Raw genomic sequence first — 22,283 nt, 5'->3', positions numbered from 1 at the left:
CAGGGGTGTGGGCAGAGGCACTAGTACTGGGTGATAGGGGCTGGCCACTGGGTGCAGGGCACTGGGTGAGGGGGGCTGGGGGCAGAGGGCTGGGCACTGGGTGAGGGGGGCTGGTCGCTTGGTGCAGGGCACTCGGTGAGGGGTGCTGGGTGAGGGGGGCTGGTTGCTGGGGGTAGGGTGTTGGGGGCTGGGTGAGGGGGTTTGGTCACTGGATGTGGGGCGCTAGACAAGGAGGGCAGGGTGCTGGGGGAGGGGGGGCGCAGGGGGCTGGTCGAGGGGGGCTGGGGGAGGGGGTCTGGTCGCTGGGTGCAGGGCGCTAGTCAAGGAAGGCGGGGCGCTGGGGGAGGGGGACTGGTCGAGGGGGCGGGGCGCTGGGTGAGGGGGGCAGGGGTCGGGGCCTGGGGGGAGGGGGGTCTGGTTTCTGGTCGAGGGGGGCGCGGGGTGCTGGTCGAGGGCGGCTGGGTGAGGGGGTCTGGTCGCTGGGTGCGGGGCACTAGTCAAGGAGGGCAGGGCACTGGGGGAGGGGGGCTGGTCGAGGGGCGCTGGGTGAGGAGGGTGCGAGGCACTGGGGGCGGTGGCGGCCGGGGCCGTGTGGGGAGGGACCCGGAGGGAGGGGGTCTGGGTGCGGGGCCCGGGGGGAGGGGGGGCTGGTCGCTGGGGGCGCTGGGTGAGGGGGACTGGTCGAGGGGAGCGGGGGGAGGTGGTCTGATCGCTGGGTGAGGGGGGCGGGGCCCGGGGGGCTGGTCGCTGGGAGTGCGGGGCGCTGGGGGCGGCGGCCGGGGCCGTGTGGGGAGGGGCTCGGGGGGAGGGGGGCGCAGGGCGCTGGTCGAGGGGGGCTGGGTGAGGGGCGCTAGTCAAGGAGGGTGGGGGGCTGGTCGAGGGGCGCTGAGTGAGGGGGGGAGGGGGTCTGGTAGCTGGTCGAGGGGGGCGCGGGGCGCTGGTCGAGGGGGGCTGGTCGCTGGGTGCGGGACCCGGGGGGTGGGGGGACTGGTCGCTGGGGGCGCTGGGTGAGGGGGACTGGTCGAGGGGGGCGGGGGGGATGGTCTGATCGCTGGGTGAGGGGGTCGGGGCCCGGGGGGCTGGTCGCTGGGGACGGCGGCCGGGGCCGTGTGGGGAGGGGGGCGCGGGGCGCTGGCCGGGGCCGTGTGGGGAGGGGCCCGGGAGGAGGGGGGCTGGTTGAGGGGGGCGGGGCCCGGGGGGAGGGGGGCTGGTCGCTGGGGGCGGGGGGCGCTGGCCGGGGCCGTGTGGGGAGGGGGGCGGGGCCCGGGGGGAGGGGGGCTGGTCGCTGGGGGCGGGGGGCGCTGGCCGGGGCCGTGTGGGGAGGGACCCGGGGGGAGGGGGGCTGGTCGAGGGGGGCGGGGCCCGGGGGAGGGGGGCTGGTCGCTGGTCGAGGGGCCCGGGGGGAGGGGGCTGGTCGGGGGGGGCGGGGCCCGGGGGAGGGGGGCTGGTCGCTGGTCGAGGGGCCTGGGGGGAGGGGGGCTGGTCGCTGGGGGCGCGGGGCGCTGTCCGGGGCCGTGTGGGGAGGGGCCCGGGGGAGGGGGGCTGGTCGAGGGGGGCGGGGCCCGGGGGAGGGGGGCTGGTCGCTGGTCGAGGGGCCCGGGGGGAGGGGGCTGGTCGCTGGGGGCGCGGGGCGCTGGCCGGGGCCGTGTGGGGCGGGGCCCGGGGGAGGGGGGCTGGTCGCTGGTCGAGGGGCCCGGGGGGAGGGGGCTGGTCGCTGGGGGCGCGGGGCGCTGGCCGGGGCCGTGTGGGGAGGGGCCCGGGGCTCGGGCAGCTCCCGGCCCGCGGGGCCCGGCAGGTGGATGTCGCCTCCCCGGGCCCCTCCCCCGGCCGCGTCCCGTCCCCAACCAGACTCCGCGCCGCCTCTTGCCGCCGCCCGCCCGCCGCTGACGGGGGCAGCCCCTTGTTTACCGGCCAGGCAGGCAGCGGCGAGCCCGGCCTGACGCAGCGGAGCGAGCCCGGCCGGGAGCCGCGGGCTGCGAGCGGCCGCCGAGAGGGCCGGGACCGCGCCGGAGCCGGAGCCGGAGCCGGCGGGAAGGGGCCTGGCTCCCGCCTCTGGGCCGGCGGCCGGGCGCTACCAGCGGGCGGCGGCGGCGCCGGGCTCTCGGCGAAGATGCGGGTCCGGGCTCGGCCCCGGCGCCAGCCCCGCGGTCTCTGAGCCGCGGCCGGGAGGAGGCGGCGGCGGCGGCCGGGAGGGGGCGGCGGCTCCGGGCCATGGCGCGGAGGGCGGCGGCGGCGGCGCTGGCGCTGGCGGCGCTGCTGGGGGCCTGCTGCGGCCCGAGCCGGGGGGAGAGTAAGTGCGGGGGGGGTTAGTGCGGGGGGGCGCGGCCTGGTCGGCGCGCGGGGCCGGGCGGCTCCGTCCCGCGCCCCTCAGGGGGAGCCGCGGGCGGGCGGGCGCGGCGGAGCCGGGGCCGGGGCCGGGCGGGGCGCTCCGGGGGCTCCCGCTCCGCTGCCCGGCGCTGGGTGAGCAGCAGCGGGGCCGAGCTCCGCTCCCGCCCGGCCGCCGCCCCCGGAGCGCCCCGTGTCAGGGCCGGGGGGGCAGCGGCCGTGGCCGGCCCCGGTGTCACGGCGACTTCGCTCTGCCGAGCGGCGCTTCAGCGTGCGGCCTGCGGGGGGGGCCGACAAATACCCCCCCCCCCCCCCCCCCCCCCCCCCCCCCGGGAAACGGACACTTGAGACCTGCCCCCGAGAGCCGCAGGTTCGCGGGTGAAACTAAAACCGCAATAAACTGCGGCAAAAGCCACATCGCTCGAATGCAGAAGCCCCTTGCCCCGGAGCACGCCTGCCTCGGAAACGGGAGCCGGGGGCACCCCCCACCCTGAGCTTGATGCCCTGCTTCCCAGCGGGCTGCCAGCTTCCCTCCCCGCTCCCCTTGCACCCGAGCCGGGAGCCGCGGTAGTGGAGCAAAGGCTCCGGGACCCTTCACCCTTAGCTGCGGACTTTCTGGCTTTTAATCTTTTCTGTCGCAACCAGTGTCTCTCTTAAATACCCGTAGGTTTGGGGGTATGAAGTGTAATGATGTGCAGGAGTGGTCTTAAATTAACAGAAAATAGCCCTACGGCATGTCTGAATTTTAAAAGGGAAGTGTTCTTTGGAAGCTCCCAGAAATTCAACTCGTGTGAGGAGCACCTGCATATAGCTGAGAGAGCCTCTTAAAAAGATACTGTGGGTGTTTATTTTGAACAAAAAAAATTCCTTTAAATAGACTGGGTCATGAGTAAAATACCTTATTCCTACTTTGCTTGGTCTGCTCTGGTTCAGGGGTCCGCAAACGCGTGCCAAAGGCAGCATGCAAGCTGATGGTCAGTGGCACTCACACTGCCCGGGTCCTGGCCACCGGTTTGGGGTTCTTCATTTTAATTTAATTTTAAATGAAGCTTCTTAAACATTTTAAAAACCTTTTTTACTTTTACATACAGCAATAGTCTACAGAGTAGCAGCCGTATTCGTCTGTATCCGCAAAAAGAACAGGAGGACTTGTGGCACCTCAGAAACTAACACATTTATTAGAGCATAAGCATCCGTGAGCTACTGCTCACTGCATCAGATGCAAGTGTTGCTCACGAAACCTTATGGTCAAATAGATTTGTTAGACTCTAAGGTGCCACAAGTCCTCCTTTTCTTTTAGCAATAGTTTAGTTATATATTAAAGACTTATAGAAAGAGACCTTCTAAAAACTTTAAAATGCATGACTGGCACGCGAAACCTTAAATTAAGGGTGAATAAATGAAGACTCGGCACCCCGCTTCTGAAAGGTTGCCGACCCCTGCTCTATTTGGGGTTATTTGTTTTTTAATTTTTGTTTTATTTTGATTTGGGTATAAATGAAAAATCTTCAGTTTTCTGAGTTGCCGGTAACTTTACCTTAGTGGCCATTAATATTTACTTCTCAAAAATATTTTGAAATGGGACCTCTAAGTTGACTTCTGAATCAGGTTCTAAAATGGTTTCTCTTAAATGTGGCATTTGGCATGTGAAGGGGGTATAATTGTATCATCTGTCTATGTATAAAATAGGGAGCTGAGAGACTTACCCCATGCTTTTCTGTTTGAATTTACCCTACAAGTAACAGAGGGGCAGCCGTGTTAGTCTGTGTCCACAAAAACAACGAGGAGTCCGGTGGCACCTTAAAGACTAACAGATTTATTTGGGTATAAGCTTTTGTGGATAAAAGTATAACTACAAGTAATGCCTTTGTGGGTCTAATTTGTTTTAAATATGAAAATGCATACCCCTCTAGCCTTTTCCATGCCACGTTAGAGGATTCTAACTGTAGTTCCCCCTCACTTCTCTCTTTTTTTTTTCTTTTTTGGTTAATTTCAACACCGAATATTGTTTCAGAAGGCTCTTAGCTCAGTGTTGGCTTAGAGTTGCAAGGGTTTGAAATTAACCAGAAAAATATTCTTAGGCAGGGCTTGCAGTCTACAGGTATTAAAAGCAAGGGTGTGGGGAGAAATTAAATTAAAACAATAATAGAATCTGCAGTGGAGGGATTGGGGAGACTAATAAATGAAGCTCACAGCTATCTTAGTTAGCTAGTGTCAGACCATTGTGTTTTATGGCTGATTTTGTTGGATAAGCTTGCTTAAAGACGTTATTTTAGCTAGAGTTTTCTGTTTTAAGCTAGAATGTTTGTTTGTTTTTTATAGAAAATGAAAGGACCTGCTAGTAAATGTTTGCATAAAGAGAATTAAGTTCTGAAATTTTCATTTAATAACTTTCATTGTACTTGGAACATTTCCTACAAAAGGAAGTAATATCAGTTGGTTGGTTCAGAGTCCAGATCCTGCAACGATGGACTTGTCACATACAGTGATAGAGGGTGGTTCCTGCTTTGTACCCTTTGACTGCTGGAAAATCAGGCTTTTGGCTGGTCATGTAGTCAAAAATACCTCCCCCTCTTCAGTCACAGGCTTTTAAAAAAAATAAATTATTAACCATAAATCTTGAAAAGGAGTACGACTGTATTTTTCATCTGGAAGTTGAGATATAGTCAGCAAGCAGCCCAAACTGTGGCCTGTGGATATATGTGAAGATTTCTCTTTCCAGTGCAAAACACTCATATTAACACTGACACAACTTTAGTCCAGTGACCTCCAAGTTCTTTACAAATTGTTACTGTTACAAACAAATGGCTGCTACTGTGGCTTTCTGTAGCACCTTTCGTTCTTGGATGGCACGTGAGTTTATGAACGTAATGAATTAATCCTCACAGCCTTGTGAAATAGGGAAGTATTATTTCTGTTTTACAGGTAGAGAAATGGGGGCAATGCTCCTGGGGTCAGATTATAGCAGAGCCCAGAATGGAACTTAAGGATATTTCTACTTAATTTTATTATTTATACAGTGCCAATAGTGTCCTACGCAGTTACAGATGAGGTAGGCAGATGAGGTCCCTAGTCCAAAGAATTTTCAATTTAGTCTTGACTCCCATTTGTCTGCTGTAACCACTAGACCACATGTAAAACTCTGTGTTTGTAAAGTGCCTTAAAAGATGCCCCTCCTTCCCGCAGTTCTTTTAGTTCTGTCATATGCTGAGCATCACCTTAGAAGTCAGTTTTGCTCCTGTGAGTTTATAATAGAAAAAGTCATTTGTCACCATAGTTATACAGGCCTTCTCTCTTGCAGTTGTAGGGTTCCATGAAATATTCTTTTATAAAGGGAAACTGTCCTCAGTGTGCTCTGCAGCCTGGAGAGGTCCTAAAATGAAAAGCACTTATCACCAAAAATAACCTGGTGAACCTTTGAGAGGGCAGTCCTGGGGATGGCCAACTTGCTGAAAAAAGTTATAGAGACAAGGTGGGTGAGGGAATATCTTTTATTGGACTAACTTCTGTTGGTGAGAGAGAGAAGTTTTCGAACAACTCAGAGCTCTTCTTCAGGTCTGGAAAAGGTACGGAGGGTGTCACAGCTAAATACAAGAATTAACAGATAGTTTATCATAAGTAGCAAATATTCTAGGGCAGGGGTTCTCAAGCTTCATTGCTCCGTGGCCCCCTTCTGACAACAAAAACTACTACATGACTCGAGGAAGGGGAACTGAAGCCAGAGCTCACCCAAGCCCTGCCAAAGCCCAAGTCCCACTGCCTCGGATTGGCAGACAAAGCCAATGCCCAAGAGCTTTGAGGGGGGAGCCTGTAACTTGAGCCCCATCACCTAGGGCTGAAGCACTTGGGCTTCAGCTTTGGCCCTTGGCAGTGGGGCTCAGGCTTCAGCTTCTTCCCCAGCAAGTCTAATGCCACCCCTGGCGACTCCATTTAAAATGAGGTCGTGACCCACAGTTTGAGAACCGCTGTTTTAGGGGATCATTCCAGACGAAGTGGCCTGTTAACAGCCCTGTGGTCATAGGGCAAAAAGGGGGGTTAGTGGGTTACTAAGTGTTGTAATGAGCCATAAATCTACTGTCTTTATTAATACCATGATTTTTAGCATCTAGCAAAGTTATGAATTTAAGCTCCCAGGCTTATCGTTTGAAAGTGTTGTAGAAGTAAAAAAAAAACTTGTCATTTGTGAGACTGGAAGCATATCTGCCCCATGGCAGAGACTTGAAGCCTGACTGCTTCCTCTGAAGTCAATGAGAGCTTTCTACCTGAACTCAAAACTCCTCTAATATCTACGTTTTCACCCTTTGGTTGACTAGTTCTGAACACCTTGGCCCAGTGGATTCATCTTTGGTTGCTCCAGTCTGTCCTTTGCCTTTGTAGAGGACAGGCCCAGCAGTAAAGAAATAGGCTCTTGTGATAACTTTAATATATAGAACATAAAAATGGTATAGAATCCCAGGTTTGGGGCAGAATGCAGAGTGCAGCAGGCCAAGCTATGGCATTTGTGTGCGATTGGCACAGGAGAAGCTGTCTCCAGGACACAGGGGGATTGCCCTTGCTTTAGCAGAGGTCTTCTCCTTTCTTGCCTACAAGAATGAATGCAGCAGCTGCCTCACAGGGTCATCTGAGGGAATTTAAGGGTAAATGAACAGACTCTCACCTTCATCACAGCCTCATCTGAACCTGCTTCACCTCACAGACCTCACTATCAGGGGTGGCAAACTGAAGATTAAAATTAAACAGTTTAACTATTAGATCTTTTTCTGTTTGTTAAGCCATTATTAAAGTAGGTTGGAAACTGGCTTTTGCAGTCCCTTGCATTGAGGTCTCACCTGGTTGGTAGTACTCATGACCTCTCATCTCCGCAAGGTGGACACCCCAGTCACTAGATTCAGAAATTGTCATACAAGTAAGAAAAAGAAATACTCAGAAGCCCTTTTTCCTCTTCCCATATCTTATTCCTCAAAACAAGAGTTTATGATGTGTGAAGTGTCATGCTTTTAGATTGAGCAAAGTGAATGTTGTTTTCTTTTAACGATGCAGTTACTGAGGCAGGCTGTATACATTTTAAAAACTGTAGCGTTAATAAAATATGTTAAATGGTCTTTGATCTTATTTTCATGAACAGTACTATGTTATCTCAGACTTAATGGATAAAGAAACAAAGCTCTGGAGTAGCGAGTCATTGAGGTTTATTATCCACACTGTTTACGATAAATAAGGTTTATGTTCCAGAATTTCTCCCAGTCACTGTATTTTGAAAACCAAAGCTGACATCAGATGTGGTTTCTCCATTCATTACCTTAGTGTTGCTGCCAAACTAGTTTGTGCAAGAGGCTCTGCCTGTCTTTATGGCATGTATTTTAGAAAAATGGTTGTGCCTTGCCATTTGATTCTTTTCTTGGTGGCTTGATTAGAAATGTCTAGAAATGGTTTGTTGCTTTTTTTAAAATAAAGTTACTTTGAATAGCTTGATAACCGAGGATGGAGGAGTGTTTTTTTACTTCTCCCATGTGGCTGATGTCCTATTTGGCTGCCACTTCCCTTTTTCTTGTATGGTGGAGAGATAGAGCACGCAGCCTGGGCTTTGTGCCTGTTCCTGTTGAGATCAGTGGTCCAAATTCATTATGTGATGTCATAGGTAGAATTTGGCTCACTGGGAATTTTGTCAGCAACTTTAGTGGGAGCAATGGTGGACCCTAGTATATACAATATGGTGGAGCAAATATTTGAGGCTTGATCCCTTTTCTTAAAGTTTCCAACATCAGAGAAGAACTCAGCTTATTTGTCTTTAAGAAAAACTCACTAATAACTGGCTTCTGAACTTTTGTCTTTCTTCTGGGAGCTAATTTGACCAGTTTTGATATTAATTTGTTGCTGAATTTTTCCCCAAGAAGAAATTGCTGAGAGAAGCTGGGAAAAAAAAAACACTTCTTCCTTTGATAATATGAAGTTATAGGGCTTACATGAGAGTGGCTGTAGCGCAAATAGAAGGCTCAAATGGCTGGGTAGAATTCAACAAATATATTCAGAAAAAGCTTTTTTTTTTTTTCTATTCTACAGTTCTGAAGATTTATAAAATATTCTTAACTGTATAACTTTATGATGTACCATGAAATGGTATTCACTGAGCATGGTGATGGCTATAGAATGAGAACCTGAATAGAATAAGAAGTCATGATAAAAATCCCTTGTAAGTCAATAGATAAATTCTTTTAAAAAATATAATTTCCACAGAAATGTGAAATTCTACAAAAGTTTCAATAGAATTTCATTTAAAATTGCTATAACCTTAGCTAGGTTGTGCCTTTAAAGAAGTTGTTGGTTATTTCAGAAAAGAAGCTCTTGAACTGTGATTGTTTTTTCTAGGGATTCACCTAATGCTAACTCTTAAGCGATAAAAGACTTGGATAGTTAACTTACCATTGCATCCATGTACTAAATAATTTGCAGTCTGTTACATGTGTGTCTAGTGGCCTTGAACCCTGAGCTTTTATTCTTGATAGTAATTTCTTTCCTATGGAAAAGACTTGAGTAATATTTATTGTCTTTTCCATTTCCTAGAAGTTAACTGTATATATTTAAATTATATCAAACAGAGCTTTATACACGTCAAAGTAGCTGCTCCTGGGTAACAACTCTGTCTGCTGCAACTTGTTACCTGTGCGTTTGGTAAGCAGAAACCAAGGATTAAGCTGATTGTGTTACCAGTCCTATCTTAGTTGCGCTTGTGGTTTATGCATTGAACAACAACCTACTGTAGTGGTTTTTCTTTCTGTTGTTTCTCCTTTTGCTAGAGGAACCCTATGTTTTAAGTGTCGGATTACCGTAAGTTTTATTGGGTAGTCGATTTATGTTCTTCATGAAGAATAGCTTGACTTTTACCTTTAATAGTACTCCTGAACCCTTTCTAAAATTAAATTTTAATAGAAAATATTCTATTTTCTGGCAAGACATTTTGAATCTACAAGTGGGAGAATAATGAAAGAAGAACATGCCTCCCTAGCCATCAGTTTTGCCGTTTCTGTGTGGCTGCCGAGAAGTACATGTTCCTTGCTTCAAAGTGTCCTTAGAAGAGTTTATTGAAGCTTTGATGCTTGGCACCGATTGACTAATAATCATGTTACTTCTCTTGTCTATTCCTCTTCGTTGCTCCAAATAGCATGCTGTCCTGGCACTTAATTAGAAGTAGCAACAAGACCTCCAGCAAAGTTGTTGGCCTCTTGGTATAGCCAAAAATTTAAAAGTGTATTTGTTATTTTGAGATGTCTAGATTTTTAAATGGAAAAATGATGCTGAAAACATTTGCTTTGTTAGAATGAACTTTCCCCCAGTTCCCGCCAAGATTATTTCATATCTTGCTAGCTATTATCTAATTTAATATGAGGCTAGTTACTAGGTTGGCAGAAATAGTGGCTATAGATGAGAGACTACTGAGCTAAATGTAATAGTTTGTATGAAATTTTAAGGCTTTGGAGGAAAGCCCCACTTTGTGAGTGTTACTCCCAACATGCATTTGCTGTCCTGAAAGCGTTCTTCCCCTTCTAACTCGTTCTGAAGAAATACTAAAACCATCCATGTAAGATGTGTTTAATTTTCTCCCAATATTTCTCATGGTTGGGGTGCCCGGTGAGAGAGTTTTTTGATTCCCTCCCACCTTACCCAGAAGCATCGGTGAGGTAAAAGAGGTTCTTGTTAGCTGCTCACAAGATTTCCCTGTCCTACTTTTAAAGGCACACATTTTGATGTGCTGTGCACGTTGTAAAATTCTTCTGCTAATGATTTTTGAAGCAACTTGGATATAATGCCAAAAAAATCCCATTGAGCAATATTATTGCTCAGTCCAAATATTGCCAGGTTTAATTTTTATTTGCAATTAGTCAGATTTATGAACAATTGCTATGAGGTTTTCCTAGAAACTAAGTACAGTTGTTTTTAAAAGAACATGTTAGGGGTCTGTGGAAAACTAAGATCAGAATATTCATTGCCATTAAACTGCTAGGTGTGGTAGTTTTGCAAGAAACTCACACAAGTGAGTAACTTCTTAAAATGGCAACACGTGAGTGGGGCTTATGTATATTGTGGCATGTGGCCGAAGGCCTTGTGCTTCCAGCACCCAAGAAGTGTGTTGTGGGAAACAAGCCTTCCCTGTAGTGTGTTCCTGCATGCCCTTGCAAAGAGCTTTGCTTCTCTTATACTTTCAAATGAATCAAACAAAATAGAACTAAGTGTTTTTAAAGTCTAATCTAATGCACCATGATCCCCTTTAATATGTAACTTTGAGCATGTTTTACTGCAAGATCCTAAACTCTAATGTCTTTGAATGCATTGGACTCAGTAAGCTACTGTGAGAGTAGATGGGTTCAAATGGACATAGGTGGATGAGCAAGAAATTAGGCCTTATCTGTGTGGCTAGACTCCTACGTTCATGCAGGGGATGACACTCGCAGTCTTGATTCCTTTGTAAGGTGAAGCACCTGTTTTCCGTTGGTAGGGTGCTTTGATGAAATTCTGATTTAACACCCCAATCAGTAAGCAAGCCAGATCTCAAATTTTAAATGGCTTAGTATTTAAAGAGGAGAACCTATTAACTGTGCCTCACTTATTTACAAGCTGATCTAAGTGGTCCTATTGTGAAAATATATATTTAGACGGCTTTAAAACAGTGACTTGCCTACCAGGCCATAATGGCCCAAGATACTTGGACTTCATTTTGAATGTCTGTGTTCAGTGGAAGAGTGTCTGTTAGGAAACCACAGAAATTACTTCAGAGTGCGTTGTTGTTGTTGTATATAGTCTTTGTGTAGAAGAGAAAGCAAAGGTTGCAGCAAAAAGTTACAACAGTCTTTGGAAGAGTTCTTTTCAGAGTGAAGTTGCTAAGGTGGCTTTATTCTGTAAGAGGACCCAAGTGATATTGTTTTTTTAAGTTTAAAGTTATTACTGTAAATGTCAACTGTTAAACAAAACTGTTTAATTTATGGTTTGATTTGTATTTGAAGTGGATAGAAGGCCTCTATAGTAAGTTAAACTAGACTGCCTTTGCATTCAGTGTTGTGTCCTTTGGTCTCAAACATTGAAAAGTACTCTTAGATTGGTGGCTAACTTGATGTTTTGGGGTTTATGAAAGAGGTAAAATCTGAATTCAGTTGCGTAATGTTACTCCTATTGGCTTTATTAAAGTAAATGTAATAAAACCAAGTTAAGACAATCTGTTGGCCAGCTCGTGAAGTACTGTGCTTTTAGGCTGAAGGCAAATCTTAGTAGTATGTGTGCTAGGTACTTCCATGGCACTGAATGCAGGAATAATGCAGTACTGTTTTAAGATTTATTCTATTCTTACTTGCAAACCACATTTTCCAATTAATGTGCTAGAGAAATGGCTAAATTATTCCAATTATAATTAAAAATCACTCGCTGCCTGTTGTGTTGATAAGAAGCTTGGAATGTGGATTCTAAAGCTTTCAGCCACCCAGTCCTCATGTAGATTCTGATTCAGGAACGGATTTCTGCATGTGCAGAGATAAGTGTTTACTGAGATAGCAAAGCAACTGGACAAGGAGAATTCTCACGAGTATGAAAGTTATAAATGTATGCTGTTTATGAGCTAATAAAACAATTTTCCATAGAAATTTAATTGAAACACCTCAGCAGAAAGCAGGGATGACATCCATGGTAGAAATCACAGGTAAGTGCATCACACGCCTTACAGCAGGTAAAATGAAGAGGCACAAAACACTCTGTCTAGACTGAACGTGCCTCGGTTGTTGGTGTTTTGAAAAGCAGCCGACTTTCAGTCTTGAATTCCCATATAGTAACACTCAGCTGCACCACTAATAGTTAATACGCCAATTTGTGCAGTGCCAGCAGTGTGCTAAGTGTTTTACAGATAAGTATGGAAACTATACGCTTGCCACAAACAGTTTTGTGAGCATGAACAGGGTCTGGAGTTTAGAAACACCTCTCTTCTAAAGCTGTTTTTATCATGTGGTGCCATAAATGTGCATGTTTATAATACAGCTGCATAAGTCTACTCCTTCTAAAAGCTTTGTGTATAAAATCATCTTAAGCTTTTGGTTAAAAAAAAAAAAAAAGTTTGACTTCAATTCAGATTAATAGGAACAGATTTAAAGAATTCCATTTTGGAAGATTTGATCCTGATCTGTGATACTTATCTAAAGATCACAGGTAGAAGGGGTGACCATGAAAGGTGGTTACTGACAGCGAGGTATTTGAGTAGTGGCTAAAGAGTTTTAAGAACAGAATTGGATGTAAAGAATTTTTGGAGGTTTATTCTCCTGTAACTGTGACCTTTTAGAGGGGACTCAGTCAAGGGTGACAGTCTGCAAATTGTACTTAAAACTTTCATCTCACAGCAACAAAACAGTGCATACATGCAGTGCTCCGGTGGCATCTGATGCAATCAGAGCAGCAGAGATGTTCGTATGGATGTTAATTGAATTAGGTTACAGGCTCTGGATGGTATAATCAAGATAGAAGTTCATAATTTGCAATAGAATTAAAAAATAGAGGTGAAAAGTCTGTATGATCTTACACTGTTTTGTTTTAAAAGGCATTTACTGGTAGTTGCACAGGAAGATTGCTCATGAAGTATACCAGTAGGTATACTGGTACATTCAGGTATGGAGTTAGACATACAGGTAAATGATAATGTTAATGATAACTGTTTTAGTTTAGCATTGTTGTTTACACACAGTTTGATAGGTAGGTGATTGGTCTGACATTTTAATATCCAAATAGAAAATCCTGGATCTTCAAATACAAGTTTTGAGAGGGGAGCTGTAGACTCTGAATCAGAATAGCTGTCACCAGGGATCATTTTGAAGAGTGCTTCCAAAGGAATTTTGGTAGGTTAAGGAGACTGCAGTGTCCAGTGCTGTTAGAGACACACACGTTTAAATACCTCAATACATACTCCAAATACTAAGGTTAGAACCAGTTACTAAAGGAGTTATAAGTTTAACTAACACTGGGATAGGCTTAGTATGTCTCATGTTACTCACATTTTGGTTAGTAGCTCCTGCTCTGCAGATTGCCTCTTGCAAATAAAAGGTAGGATTGATGTATAAAAGCAAACAAACCAAGAAAAAAAACCCACCCAGATTTAATACTGATTTTCTGTTCTAGTAAGTTTTTAGCTCACTTTCCACTTGACTTTTATTTTGTGGTGGCAGAATGTTTACAAGCATCCAAGAATACACGTATCTTTCTCCTATGACAGGAAAAGAAGGATGCATGCTAAGGGGATCTTAGTATCCTCAGTGATGTCAAGAACAGGTTAGATGCAACTGGTACAAATTGAGATTTGACTACTGCTACCATCTCACCTTTTCAATTTTACCTCTCTTCCTCTCCATCCTTGTCCACCTGAATGAAGCAGTTATCCTCCATTTGGGAAGGCAAGCTTTTACCAGCAAGGGTATGATTCTGCTTCATTATCTGTCTCTGGGGATGCTGCAATGAAATGTATGCTACATCTGACCATCCAGAGGCTGTGTACACTTGTAGAACCCTCCTTGTATCCAGTGCTGATTAGTAAGCAGGTTTGCCCTGCCGTTGGTGTTAACATCTTGCACAACAGGATTTTGTTTAATATTTCCTTATATTTTATTTTATATTTATTATTTATAAATAAATATTTTATTAATATTTGTTTAATATTTTGTTTAATATTTGTTTAATATGAACAGAATTTTTTTAAAAAGAGAGCTTGTGGGATAAAAAGGCAAAATATTATCCTATCAAACCCTCTCTCTTACTACCGGAAATTCAAGAAGATGGACAAAGGGTTACCAGATTCCCCTTAGACAATGCATAGTGCTCCTTACAAAGCTTTGTCCTGTCTCTTTTAAAAAAAATGCCAAGAAATGGTACTTTTGTTAAAAGTGCCAAAGAACCCTATAATGTGGATATGTTACCAGTCCAAGTGCCATGTGCATTTTTATGGTGCATGCAAAATTTACTGCCTTGTAGATTAATTATTAGAACTGTATTTGTTTTTCTGGAATCAATTCATTTCCCTCATTTCCAAAAATCCTTTGATGGTAACTAGTACCCTTCCCCTTCAGAGGAGAGGCTAGCTATGGTTCCCTTTGGAATTCAGTATAATACCTAGTTTGTGTAGTGTTAATACAAACTGTATTCCAGATGATAGTAGGTGGAGGCGGGGCATGTGGGGGGGGGGGGAAATAACTTTTTTCAATGAGACTGGGAAGGCAACTGAGAGTTAACGAGGGGGAGAGATTCAGGGAGGATGTTCTAGAGAGGTCATGGTATTGGGTGTAGAGAGAAGAATTTTGCATTAACAGTTGAAAGTTTGTTTGAAAGGGAAGAGCAGGTTGGTTCTAAAAGAATAGAGGGGATGAAGAGAGGTCTGTGACAACAGCTGGAGCAACTCCACGGAGGGTAGGAAAACCAAGGAAGATAACTTTGACTTGATACTGAAATATATGATCAATCAGTGAACCTGATTTGAACAACAAGGTGATGCATTTGTGCATTCTGTGCAGGTGAGCAAGAGCTTATGGGTCACAGGGAACAGAGTGGCAGTAGTCAATACAGCTTGTTCAGCCTGGGGTGGTTGAAAAGGGAAAGAAGAATCAGTAGACAGAGTGAGGGATGTCTGCCTCCCCTCCCCTGTTGCCTTAAGGAGAGGTGGACTGAGCTGAAGATTCAAAATTAGAACCCAGATTTGGTTCCTTCACTTGGCAGTGTGGCTAGACAGAAGGCCTGAGATCTGTGATGCAATGGTTGAGTGGGTAACTTCAGCAATGGCTTGTTTTGGGCTTTGCTATACATCTTATTCCTGTAGTTAAGCTTTTTCAGTAGACTCTGTGTTTTGATACTGTGGTTCTCAGCCTGGTTTTGTAAAAAGACTCAGTCACTTGTGGATTTTGCGCTGTCACTCAGTCCTGCACCAGCTGTTGCAATTGATCTCCTTGGTGAATTTTTTTTCAGTGTCTAGAGCAGGGGTTCTCAGGACAAATTATTTGGTGGTTTCAGAGTGTGGCCACCAGCAAGAGCTGGTGGCCATTCTCACACTTTTATTAGCTTTAGGAAAAACAAACAAATATGCACATATACATGTCCAAATCATTGTAATTTATTTATTGCTAGCTAGTAAGTCTGTTGTGAAAAGTGATATTAATCAAGTATCGCTTTTCACAGCAGACTTGCTCAGCTCTGGCAAGCCTGGGGACAAATTAAGCCCTGGATGGGAGGTCAGGGGAGGTAGCGTGGGACTGAAGCCTGAAGTTCCACGGCCGAGTCCAAAGCCCCGTGTCTCCAGCAACCAACACCAAGGCGGTGCATCCAGGAGCAACGGGGAGGGGGAGGGGCCGCTACTTTGCCTCCCCCACATCACAGCCCAGGAGGCTGTGGTTGCAAGAAAAGCCCCAGATAGCCGCATTTGAGAAATGCTGGTCTAAAGTTGTAAATACACCCAGGTTTCTTTGGTTCTTTGTTTCATTGGTGCCTGGTCTCATGTTTCTGTTTTTCTACCAGTTTGAGCCTTGTGTGATTGTTCACTTTCCCAGTTTTCTCTCTGGATTATTGGTTCTGTTGAATAAAATGCTTAACTAGATATTGCAGGGGAAAGGTTTCCAACCATGGAATGTAAAAACAATAAAATAAACTAATCTAGAAATGTCCTTATTACCCTCTCAATAAAGGCCAAGCTAGAGTATAGGCTGTGTTCTTTCATTTTCATAAAACTTCCTTCACTCTCTCAGTCCCCTGCATACGATGCCATATTGCCCAATTACTCCCATTAAATCCTTTTGTATTAATTGCATAATCTGACATGAGGTAGGTATGGTGTTCTCTTTAAATACTTGCCAAAAATCCTCTGCTGAATAGATGCTTATTCGTCTCTTGTGAATGCCAGGTGGCTATCTAGACTACTGTTACTTCACAGCAAACATAAAATCCTAGAAATTGCAGACGACAAAGGCCTATGAAGTCTTCTAGCCCACAGCGACAGGCTCATATATATGCAGGATTGTTCCTTGCTATATTTCCTAGTGCTTAAGTCGTACTACTTTAAAATGCACCCAGTCATGGTTGACTGCAGTGTATTGTACAGCAGTTGAACATATATTTTTTTAGAAAATTGTCACTTAATTATTTCTGTTCTTGCCTTCCAGTTTGCGGGAGCATGGACATTCGGAATAACCTGACCCGGTTGAATATGCTTGAGAATTGCACTGTGATAGAGGGCCACTTGCAAATCTTGCTGATGTTTAAAACCAAGCCTGAAGATTTCCGTGAGCTCAGCTTTCCCAAACTGACTATGATTACGGACTACTTACTGCTTTTTCGGGTATATGGCTTAGAGAGTTTAAAGGGGCTTTTTCCCAACCTCACTGTGATTCGAGGAACTCATCTCTTCTTTAACTATGCTCTGGTCATTTTTGAGATGGTTCACTTGAAAGAGATTGGCCTTTATAACCTGATGAACATTACTCGAGGTTCAGTGCGGATCGAGAAGAACAATGAACTGTGTTACTTGTCCACAATCGACTGGTCTAGGATTTTAGACTCTGTGGAAGACAATTACATTGTTGCCAACAAGGATGACACAGAAGAGTGTGGAGATGTGTGTCCAGGAACTGTGAAAGGAAAAAGCAACTGCCCACCTACTGTAATAAATGGCATTTTCATTGAACGCTGCTGGACCCACGATCACTGTCAAAGAGGTAGGAATACAGAGAAAAATATTATTTAGATTTTGAGAATGCCTTGCTGGCAGCTTTTGCGCCATCCTTGCTGCCATTCAATATGTCTAAGTACTAATATATATATTCTTTCATAAGCTGCTACCTTTATTTCAAATGTGGATGTACATTTTTCTTCAAATGTGAAAAAGAGCATGGTTAAGAAAGTTTATGGCATTTTAATTTTTCAAAAATTTTCTTATTGCAGAGCTTCCTTTTTAAAAGGACCCCATTCTAAAATATATACCAGTACCCTAAGCTGCATACTGAATATTTAGGAACTAAATATTCAGCTTTTTAAACTGTTCCTGTAACTTTTTTTTACCTATCTCTCCCCCCCCCCCCCCGCTATGTGACTAATTAATGGCAATTTCTTCAAGATCCCCCTCCCCCAATACAACACCATCATCCACCTCTCATCTAGCTTCCTTTATAAAGAAAACTACTGAAATTTTAAATTTGGAAACAGCTTAATGATCTGTGTGTATGTACACGTGCTCTCTCTTCAAATGAAGAATGTGATTTTATATATATGTTTACATTTCAACTCTGTATTTGTATGGTAACTTTAAAAAGTGAATACACATTTAGTTTGCTTGCTTGCAAAGTCATTCTCTTACGCACACCAACTTCCTTATATATTTTCTTTTTCTTTTACAAAACTTGGTCAAAATATTTAGAGTAGCAACACTTTTAATTGACATCCAACTTGAAAAACATACTTGATAAGTTGTATTTTGACTGACTTATCTTTCAATTCAAGAGCTCTGCAATTGGTGTTCTCAGTAGGAATGTATATGTTCTTATTCTCTGACACCTGCCTGAAGGTTTGTTTTTTTTAAAGTTAATTGTTTTTGATCAGTCATAAGTGGTGAAAGTGTTAACAAACATACACACTCGTCTCCTGGTAACTATGGCAGAGATTGAATGACAGTTCTTCTCAAGCTGAATGCGTTTCTGGACCCTCGCTGCTTCTGTTCTTGTGCCTTCCACAATAATCTTCAACCAAGGTTGCCTTAAAGTCTGTGACTGTTTTGCTAAGCTTAAGGTAAGCTTGTGTGAATTGTACTTTCGTTTTCATTTGTCCCGAGAACCCCATGACCACTTCTTATGGGGCTTACCTGGTGACCTCAAACAACTATTCACTACCCCCCAAGCCCCCACAGTCCCTTGGACTCCTGTCTTTTTGGACTTGATCATGTCTGACTGCTTGAATTTATCCCTTCTCTCTCTCTCCCCTCCCCCTGCCCCCCCCCTTTTTTTTTTTAAACTACTGGGGTTGAGACAAAATGCAGTCAGTCAATCTGTCAAAGTTCTCAGTAGGATCATTGTTTTGGAATAAAATAAAACTTGCTGAGCTTTATATTTGGAGTTTAATAAATTAAACTTAATGTAGGTTCTTCATTTTGGTATTTGGTGCTTAGATGCCAAGGCAATGGGTGCTTAAACGCTTCAGGTTGATCCATAGTGACTAGAGAATATGGAGGGAGAATTTTGCCTAGTTTTCTGTGTGATTTAAATTTCTGAAATTTTGGTTTTCACGCTTCCTCCTCCTTTGTTCATTGTTCTCACTTTCTCCTTTTGGAGACGTTGCAGTGCAGGGAATGACCATGTTTCCTCTAGCTACAGGAATCTTTCTTTTAAAAATAGTTGTTTTGTCACTGCAGAGACAAGATACATAAAGTAACTGTTTGCGTTCCCCGGGCTGAAACATCCTGAATGGCTGCTGTATTGATGAGTACTTTGCTGTTCAGTGTTTGAGCTGCAGTGAGTGACATGCTGTGTGGTAGAATTCTCCTCTCAGATATCATAGACTGATAGAAAATCCACATGCATGGGGACAGCAGTAACTAAAAGGTGAGCCATGTGCCTCTAGGAAGAGAAATTTGTCCTTCGTCTACTGCTCCGCTTTCTCATAGTTAGGCTTCTTCCCCTTCGGAACTGAAGCGTTCACGTGTAGTGAAGAGTCTGAATGGGAGCTGTGCTCTTCTGGGAATCTGGCACCAGTTGTGGGTGCTGAACATGCTTTAAAGCCTCTGGCCTTTTCACTTCAGGGAAACTCTTGCAGCTCATCCTTTAACGTATCTGAGGCTTAAAATTTACTGCTCAGTTCCTGCCCATTCCCCAAAATAAAATAGACTGGCTTGATTCTGATTGTGACTGTTACACAGCCGTTTAGTTGTATAGCTGTTTAAAGATATATTTCAGAGTAACAGCCGTGTTAGTCTGTATTCGTAAAAAGAAAAGGAGGACTTGTGGCACCTTAGAGACTAACCAGTTTATTTGAGCATGAGCTTTCGTGAGCTACAGCTCACTTCATCGGATGCATAGCATATCGTGGAAACTGCAGAAGACATTATATACACACAGAGACCATGAAACAAAACTTCCTCCCACCCCACTCTCCTGCTGGTAACAGCTTATCTAAAGTGATCATCAAGTAGAGCCATTTCCAGCACAAATCCAGGTTTTCTCACCCTTCCCCCCCCCCCCCACACACATACAAACTCACTCTCCTGCTGGTAATAGCCCATCCCTCTTTGAAACCTCTCTTTATAATGCGCATGATAATCAAGGTGGGTCATTTCCAGCACTAATCCAGGTTTTCTCACCCCCCCCCCCACACCCCCCTCCAAATACCACACACACAAACTCACTCTCCTGCTGGCAATAGCTCATCTTACAATGTGCACAGCAATAATCCAAGTTTAACCAGAACGTCTTGGGGGGGGGGTTGTAGGAAAAAAACAAGGGGAGATAGGCTACCTTGCATAATGACTTAGCCACTCCCAGTCTCTATTCAAGCCCAAATTAATAGTATCCAATTTGCAAATGAATTCCAATTCAGCAGTTTCTCGCTGGAGTCTGGATTTGAAGTTTTTTTGCTTTAAGATAGCGACCCTCATGTCTGTGATTGCGTGACCAGAGAGATTGAAGTGTTCTCCGACTGGTTTATGAATGTCATAATTCTTGACATCTGATTTGTGTCCATTCATTCTTTTACGTAGAGACTGTCCAGGAATGACAATGATATATTGTCATTCCTTCTGGAGTCACTTTGCTGTCTCTGTGGTTCAAATTATGCTGTGATTGATGTTTGGAGCGTGGATTAAATACCTCTATTCATCATGGAATTTCCCTTACCAAAGTTATATATTTGGAGTGAGCAAGCAGAGCTTTAATTTTCTAGGTAATGCTGCTAATATAGGGAACAGTATTTTTCCATTCAGGAACAAATAAAGGAACAGCTCATTTTAAAATTTTACCTATCACGCTCTTGTAACTTACTTACCATTATGCTCTTGCACTTGGGATTTCTCACATGCTCTTTTCCTTCGTAGGACATGAGCATGGTCTGCTTTTCAATAACAACCGTGTTCAAAGTCACAGCAAATTCTATTAAATGTTGCCAGCCTTGCTCTGAGTCGAGCTTCCCAGATAGTTCTGCTTGAACACTCAGCTCCCCACAGAGAAGACCTGGTCTGACAAACCTTACTAAGTCTCTCAGGCTGTGACTCCACTAGTGAGCCTCAGTAGGGGAGCAGGATGAGTAGAGACACAGAAAAGTCTGGCGTAACCGGTGCTAGAGTGTAGCTAGGGAGGCAGCAGACCTAGGGAGCAAGTCTTCTGTCTGTCCAATTTGCCTCTCCAGTAGCACTCCATACGCTTCCCAAGCCCAGCTCCCTTTTCTCCCGCCACCTCGTCTACTCCACATCCCTGCCCCATTTCATGTTTACTGTTTCTCTTTATTTATGTTTTTATTAGGGCTGTCAATTAATCGCAGTTAACTCACACGATCAACTCAAAAAAATTAATTGCGATTAAAAAAAAGTAATCGTGATTAATCGCAGTTTTAATCACACTGTTAAACAATAGAATACCAATTTAAATTTATTAAATATTTTGGATGTTTTTCTAGATTTTCATATATACTCTGTGTTGTAATTGAAATCAAAGTGTATATTATTTTTTATTATGAATATTTGCACTGTAAAAATGATAAAATTTTTCAGTTCACCTCATACAAGTACTGTAATGCAATCTCGTTGTTGTGAGAGTGCAAATGACAAATGTAGATTGTTTGTTACATAACTGCATTGAAAAATAAAACCATGTAAAACTTTAGAGCCTGCAAGTCCACTGAGTCCTACTTCTTGTTCAGCCAATCGCTAAGGCAAACATGTTTGTTTACATTTACAGGAGATGCTGCTGCCTGCTTCTTATTTACCATGTCACCTGAAAGTGAGAACAAGCGTTTGCATGGCACTTTTGTAGCCGGCATTGCAAGTTATTTATGTGCCAGATATGCTAAACATTCGTATGTCCCTTCATGCTTCGGCCACCATTCCAGAGGATATGCTTCCATGCTGATGATGCTCGTTAAAAAATAATGCTTCAATTCAATTTGTGACTGAACTCTTTGGGGGAGAATTGTATGTCTCCTGCTCAGTTTTACCCACATTCTGCATATATTTCATGTTATAGCAGTCTCGGATGATGACCCAGCACATGTTTGTTTTAAGTACACTTTCACAGCAGATTTGACAAAATGCAAAGAAGATACCAATGTGAGATTTCAAAGGATAGATATAGCACTTGACCCAAAGTTTAAGAATCAGAAGGGCCTTTCAAAATCGGAGAGGGAATGGGTGTGGAGCATGCTTTCAGAAGTCTTAAAAGAGCAACACTCCGATGCGGAAACTACAGAACCCAAACCACCAAAAAAGAAAATCAACCTTCTGCTGGTGGCATCTGACTCAGATGATGAAAATGAACATGCATCAGTCTGCTCTGCTCTGTATCATTATCGAGCAGCATCCAGCATCCTCATGGACGCATGTCCTGTGGAATGGTGGTTGAAGATGAAGGGACATATGAATCTTTAGTGCATCTGGCACGTAAATACCTTGCAATGCCAGCTGCAAAAGTGCCATGTGAATGCCTGTTCTCATTTTCAGGTGACATTGTAAATAAGTAGCAGGCAGCAGCATCCCCTGTAAATGTAAACAAACTTGTTTGTCTTAGCGATTGGCTGAACAAGGAGTAGGACTGAGTGGACTTGCAGGCTCTAAAGTTTTAGATTGTTTTATTTTTCAGTGCAGTTATTTTTTGTACATAATTCTACATTTGTAAGTTCAACTTTTATGATAAACAGTACTTGTATGAGGTGAATTGAAAAATCACTATTTCTTTTGTTTTTTACAGTGCAAACATTTAATCAAAAATAAA

The 22,283-nt window shown here is 44.7% G+C and overlaps 1 protein-coding gene across 3 annotated transcripts in view; it reads left to right on the top strand.

Moving 5' to 3' along the window:
• Positions 1-1,889: 1,889 nt before the first annotated feature.
• Positions 1,890-22,283, top strand: part of INSR (insulin receptor) — a 105,004-nt gene continuing 84,610 nt past the window's right edge. The window contains exons 1-2 of one of the 3 annotated variants that reach the window (XM_037886057.2): positions 1,890-2,290; positions 16,485-17,036. In XM_037886057.2, the coding sequence (XP_037741985.1) occupies positions 2,212-2,290; positions 16,485-17,036 (631 nt within the window). In that variant the 5' untranslated portion in view covers positions 1,890-2,211. The remainder of the gene's footprint in view (positions 2,291-16,484; positions 17,037-22,283) is intronic. The other 2 variants (XM_043536032.1, XM_037886056.2) reach the window with 2 other exon arrangements.

The sequence above is a fragment of the Chelonia mydas genome, chromosome 25 (genome assembly GCF_015237465.2).
Source record: "Chelonia mydas isolate rCheMyd1 chromosome 25, rCheMyd1.pri.v2, whole genome shotgun sequence".
Lineage (NCBI taxonomy): Eukaryota > Metazoa > Chordata > Testudines > Cheloniidae > Chelonia > Chelonia mydas.
This window is presented reverse-complemented; position numbering and strand designations above follow the sequence as displayed.